At 44.7% G+C, this 6,000-nt stretch overlaps 1 protein-coding gene across 1 annotated transcript in view; it reads left to right on the top strand.

The window, feature by feature from the left end:
- Window positions 1-588: 588 nt before the first annotated feature.
- Window positions 589-6,000, top strand: part of AGGF1 (angiogenic factor with G-patch and FHA domains 1) — a 46,530-nt gene continuing 41,118 nt past the window's right edge. The window contains exons 1-2 of the mRNA XM_006051073.4: window positions 589-1,172; window positions 5,229-5,331. Of these exons, the coding sequence (XP_006051135.3) occupies window positions 963-1,172; window positions 5,229-5,331 (313 nt within the window). The 5' untranslated portion in view covers window positions 589-962. The remainder of the gene's footprint in view (window positions 1,173-5,228; window positions 5,332-6,000) is intronic.

Here is a 6,000-nt window from a genome sequence, read left to right as displayed (position 1 = left end):
CAGAATCTGCAGAAGTACTAAGCAAGCAGAGCATCAGAACACTACGTTTTAGTCCTGGTTTACTATTAATTCTATGGTTTGGTTTAGTCGCTAAGTCGTGTCTGACTCTTTAGAGACTCCATGGACTGCAGGCCGCCAAGCTTCTCTGTCTATCGAATTTTCCAGGCAAGAATCCCGGAGTGGGTTGCCCTTTCCTTTTCCAGGGGGTCTTCCTGACCCAGGGATGGAACCCGCGTCTCTTGTGTCTCCTGCATTGCAGGCAGATTCTTTACCGCTTGAGCCATTAATTCTTGGCAAATCATTTCTTGGAGATTCGCTCTTCTCTGTAAAATAAGCAGCTAGGAAGTGAACTCTATGCAAAAAGTTTGAAAACGTTTTGAAAGCGTACGATGGTAAAAGCCTGCAAGAATGCTCGACCTAGCTCATCTCTCCTGGGCTACAGTCTGTAGCAGCTTTCGCATTGGCTTTCCACGCCCTCGGTACCGCCCCGCCCCGCCCCCGCCCCGCCCACCGGTAGCCCGCGCTTGTGCGCCGTAAGGCCCTTCTCGGCTCCCGTCGCTTCCTTTTTCTTCTCGGCCCTGCCCATCGCCAACACCATCGTTTCCGGTTCCGCCGAGAAGCGGCCGGATCGCTTCGGTCCCTTCTCTATCCCGCCCATTTGTCTAACGTTTCTGGGGCTTACGGGGTCGGTTGGACGGGAAGTTACCAATAAAGTTTTACTGTTTGAAAGCCGGCCTGGCTGGGCCGTGCCCATTATCTGTTCCCTTGTTTGTTTGTCCGCAGTCCCTCTGGGCTACAGGGAACAAGCTTCAGGGCGTCATGGCCAGGGGCCGCCGCGGCCGGGCGGAGCTGAAGCCGCCTTTCGCTGCCCACGCGCTCCCTTGGCTCCCGGGTCTGCCGGCGTCCACCTCGGTCTGAGCGCAGCCCCCTCCGCGCCCACGGGCCGCCTCGCGCCGGACCCCATGGCCTCCGAGGCGCCGCCGCCTTCGTTGTCTCCGTCGCCGCCACCCTCTCCCGAGCCTGAGCTGGCCCAGCTGAGGCGCAAGGTGGAGACGTTGGAACGCGAGCTGCGGAGCTGCAAGCGACAAGTGCGGGAGATCGAGAAGCTGCTGCATCACACGGAGCGGCTGTACCAGAGCGCCGAGAGCAACAACCAGGAGCTCCGCACCCAGGTGCGCCTTCAGGTTCCAGCCCCACGCCCCACCCAGCCCGCTGCGAGGCCTTCGAGGGCTGGGATCGTCTCGGGAGGGCTCCCTGGCAGGGCCCTGGACTGCTTTAGAGAGTACCTGGGAGAGTTAAAAGTTGTGCTATTTTAATTACAAGAACCTTTGGAACAAACCTAAGAGTTGGGGTACTCGGTTTAGATGAAATGCGTGAGCTGCAGTTGCGGCCGGGCGTGAAGTGAACTTAAGGACCTTGAGTTTTCATTCTCACTTGTAAAATCCCCTTGGCAGTAGGCACATTTATAATATTCCATATCACTTTTTGAGTTTGTAAAGCACCAATTGCAATCAGAGCCCCATTTATCATTGTCTAGAAGGGTGAACTGAAATTGAGCTTTGCAGTTCCAGTTCAGTCGCTCAGTCGTGTCCGACTCTTTGCGACCTTGGTTGAGCCTTGGATTGAGCCTTGGTTGCCCATAAAATGAGAATGATGGCACCAACTGATGAAGGTTAAGTCAAATTAAGCGTCCATAAACTGTTTCACCGTTTTGATCGCTATGGATATGTGAGGGGGCTTCCCTGGTGGCTCAGTGGTTAAAAGAATCCACCTGCCAATTCAGGAGACGTGAGTAGGGGGGTTTTGAAAATCGTGTGGAGCAGGTAATGGCAATCCCCTTCGGTATTCTTGCCTGGGAAATCCCATGGACAGAGGAGCCTAATGGACTACAGTCCATAGGGTCGTGAAGAGTCAGACACGACTGAGCGACTGAACAACAAGAATGTATTAATGTGAGGTTCTGGGCATTTATCTTTAGTTGTCTGGTGGAAGTCGGGAAGATAGAACTCTGCTTGTTAAAGACACTAAACAGCTAACTCTTTGCCATAAAATACAGTAAGGGCAAATATTTAAATTGACAGACATCTGCTACTACCACTGCAGCTGGAACTAGAGTGATGCAAACAAGGCACCTAAGGCACAAAATTTAAGGAGGAACTCACACTTAGGCTCATGAAAGTTTAGGATAGTACCTGAGAATCAGTACCCCCTTGAATTTTTAAACAGCATAATTTTCCAGCTTGATTTTTTTGGGCTATTGCATTCTTTCCCAACAAGTTATATTAATTACATGTAATTAATTAATAACATGTAATTATTAATTTCAGTTAAACTGTTGTCCTTTGACATATATTGGTACATTTCCTAAAACCACATATGTAGGGTGAAAATTACAGTATCAGACTTTGTTATGCTTTGTCAAATAAGCTAGGCAAATAAGTGCTGAGTTGCAGTGACTTTCTGTGACCATTGTATGGAGTTGTTAATATTATGATATAGAAAATTTGTGTTTGGTTACTCAACAGCTATTTCTTGGACACCTACAGGAGATTACTAATACGGTTAAAACATTGTGGGGAAAGGGGAGCAAAATTTGATAGCCTTAAAAAAAAATCCTTTTATAATTCTAAATTGTGAAAGTTCTTCTTGCTACAGAGATTCTAAAAATGTTTCTGCTAGTCTTTGAAGAGCCGGCATTTTGGTTATTAGTGTTAACTTGATAGTTGTCTAATATGAAAAATTGAAATGCACAGAAAGCTGTAACTTTCCTAATGATAGTAATGACTCTTCTTTACTATCTTTCTAGTCAGCCTCCCCTGGTGTTGGGTGGAGTTTGTTAACTGTCATTGCTAGTTACTAGATAGTGGTTTATCTGGAGTAGTAAAAAATTGGCTTGAGAATTGAAGTTGAACTAGCAGGAAAATACATAAATGTACAGGCTTTGAAGTCAAAGAAACTTTGTGCAAATTACTTTATCTCTTTAAATTTCTCATGTTTAAAATGGGGATTAGGACAGCCAGTTTGTAAGGTGGTTGTAAGAATGAATGAGATGTGATCCAGAGTACCAAGTGCAGTGCCTAGAATGTAGCACGTGCTAAATAAATTATCTCGTTCACAGTAATAGTAGTAGTAGCCATAACCAGGATTAGGGCAAGGCAATCAGTAGCCTAAGGCGAAAAATTCAAGGGGGTACTGATTCTCAGGTACTATCCTAAACTTTGATGAGCCTAAGTGTGAGTGCCTCCTTAAATTTTGTGCCTTTGGTGCCTTGCTTGCTTCACTCTAGTTCCAGCTTTGGTGGTAGCAGCAGATCTGATCATTTATGAAATGCATAGATAATCAGTATATAATCAGTCTTACCACCTTTCTCTTTTTAACCTCTGTGTAACATGAAAGAAATATGTGGAAGCTTGTATTTTAGTTTCATGCTTATAAGGAACATAATCTCACATTGCATCATTGAAAAAGCAAGAGAATTCCAGAAAAACATCTATTTCTGCTTTATTGACTATGCCAAAGCCTTTGACTGTGTGGATCACAATAAACTGGAAAATTCTGAAAGAGATGGGAATACCTGACCACCTGACCTGCCTCTTGAGAAATCTGTATGGAAATCAGGAAGCAACAGTTAGAAGTGAACATGGAACAGCAGACTTTTCCAGATCAAGAAAGAAGTACATCAAGGGTGTATATTGTCACCCTGCTTATTTAACTTCTTTGCAGAGTACATCATGAGAAACGCTGGGTTGGATGAAGCAGGAGCTGGAATCAAGATTGCCGGGAGAAATATCAGTAACCTCAGATATGCAGATGACACCACCCTTATGGCAGAAAGTGAAGAAGAACTAAAGAGCCTCTTGATGAAAGTGAAAGAGGAGAGTGAAAAAGTTGGCTTAAAGCTAGGCAGTCAGAAAACTAAGATCATGGCATCTGGTTACATCACTTCATGGCAAATAGATGGGAAACAATGGAAACAGTGACAGACGTTATTTTCTTTGGTCCCAAAATCACTGCAGATGGTTTCTGCAGCCATGAAATTAAAAGATGCTTGCTCCTTGGAAGAAAAGCTATGACCAACCTAGATAGCATATTAAAAAGCAGAGACATTACTTTGCCAACAAAGGTCCGTCTAGTCAAGGCTATGGTTTTTCCAGTGATCACATATGGATGTGAGAGTTGGGCTATAAAGAAAGCTGAGCGCCGAAGAATTGATGCTTTTGAACTGTGGTGTTGAAGAAGACTCTTGAGAGTCCCTTGGACTGCAAGGAGATCCAACCAGTCCATCCTAAAGGAGATCAGTCCTGGGTGTTCATTGGAAGGACTGATGTTGAAGCTGAAAATCCAAATCTTTGGCCACCTGAGGTGAAGAGCTGACTCATTTGAAAAGACCCTGATGGCTGGGAAGGATTGAAGGCAGGAGGAGAAGGGGACGACAGAGGATGAAATGGCTGGATGGCATCACCGAATTGATGCGTATGAGTTTGGGTGAACTCCGGGAGTTGGTGACAGACAGAGAGGCCTGGCGTGCTGCCGTTCATGGGGTCGCAAAGAGTCGGACACAACTGAGCAACTGGACTGAACTAAGTTGAACTGAGTCTTGGATTGAGACCCTGTCTGACTGAGGTTGCTAATAAGGATGCTCTTGTCTGTCGATGGGTGTTCTTCACACTCTGGCGCTCCGGCCTTGACCTTCAGTGAGGCACAGGGAGCCCAGATGCCCCTCTGAGGTAGTCATCTGTGTTTCCTTCTGCTCCAGTTATTTAGGTATAAGATTACTATTTCAAGAAAAAAGTGTGTTAATGTATATGAGTGACATTATTTAAGTGAGTAGTTAATTCCAGGTGGAGAACACTGAATGATACTAGGTAATTTAATTCTCCTCAGGGAGAGCTGCTGACCAGTTAAAATGTTAGTATAAAGGCATTCTTATTTTGTTAGAAATAAATAAATCTGTTCACAGGGTCTTACTAATGTAGTCAGTCTGATTTTTGGAAGGAATAGTCTGAGGTTTTGCAAGAGAGTATAGGAATAAAAACATCTCCCTTTGCAGATGTAAAAGGTGAAAGCCAATTATAGTATTTTCAGTTTTTCTGAAAGGAAACTAGCCCATACTGGTACTTCTCCAAACTTTTACCAGGAAAAATAATTACTGTAATATTAGGAGAATAATGTACATATTAGTAGATTGCTGTATGGTTTATTTTTCTTAAAGCCTTTTTTTCTTTCAGGTAGAAGAGCTCAGTAAAATACTCCATTGTGGGAAAAACGAAGATAATAAAAAGTCTGATGTAGAAGTGCAAACAGAGAACCACCCTCCTTGGTCAATCTCAGGTATTCACCTTATAGTGAAGCTATCCGAATACTTTTACCTTCAAATCATGCTAATGTGACGTTTTCTTTAAACTTAAAATATATATATATACACCTCTAGATAAATAGAGCTGTTACAAAGTTGCCTTTTCTCTATATGAGTTGGTATTTTCAGATCATCGATTTGTGATGGGAAAGTAGAACTTATTGTTCCTCTTATAAATACATAGTATTGCTGGTGTTTTCAGTGGCAGGTTCACTGAGTAGTTTTTGCTCTGCTGTAAACTGGCTCCTCTCGTCTGGCCTTACTTGTGACCAGGGGATGTGTTTTCTTGTTGATGTATTCCGCTTAGTATCAGTTCAGTGTCAGTCTCTTAGGTCCTTCTGGGAGGAGAGTGGGCCTACAACCTTGGCCTCATCAATGGCATGATGTTGAGAGGCAAAATAACTGAGCTGCTGCTGCTGCTGCTGCTGCTAAGTCGCTTCAGTCGTTTCCGACTCTGTGCGACCCCAGAGACAGCAGCCCACCAGGCTCCCTTGTCCCTGGGATTCTCCAGGCAAGAACACTGGAGTGGGTTGCCATTGCCTTCTTGAATGCATGAAAGTGAAAAGTGAAAGTGAAGTCCCTCAGCCGTGTCCGACTCTTAGCGACCCCATGGACTGCAGCCCACCAGGCTCCTCCGTCCATGG

Source organism: Bubalus bubalis, chromosome 11 (genome assembly GCF_019923935.1).
Source record: "Bubalus bubalis isolate 160015118507 breed Murrah chromosome 11, NDDB_SH_1, whole genome shotgun sequence".
Classification (NCBI taxonomy): domain Eukaryota; kingdom Metazoa; phylum Chordata; class Mammalia; order Artiodactyla; family Bovidae; genus Bubalus; species Bubalus bubalis.
Note: the sequence above shows the minus strand (reverse complement) of the source record. Positions and strands in the feature narration are given on the sequence as shown.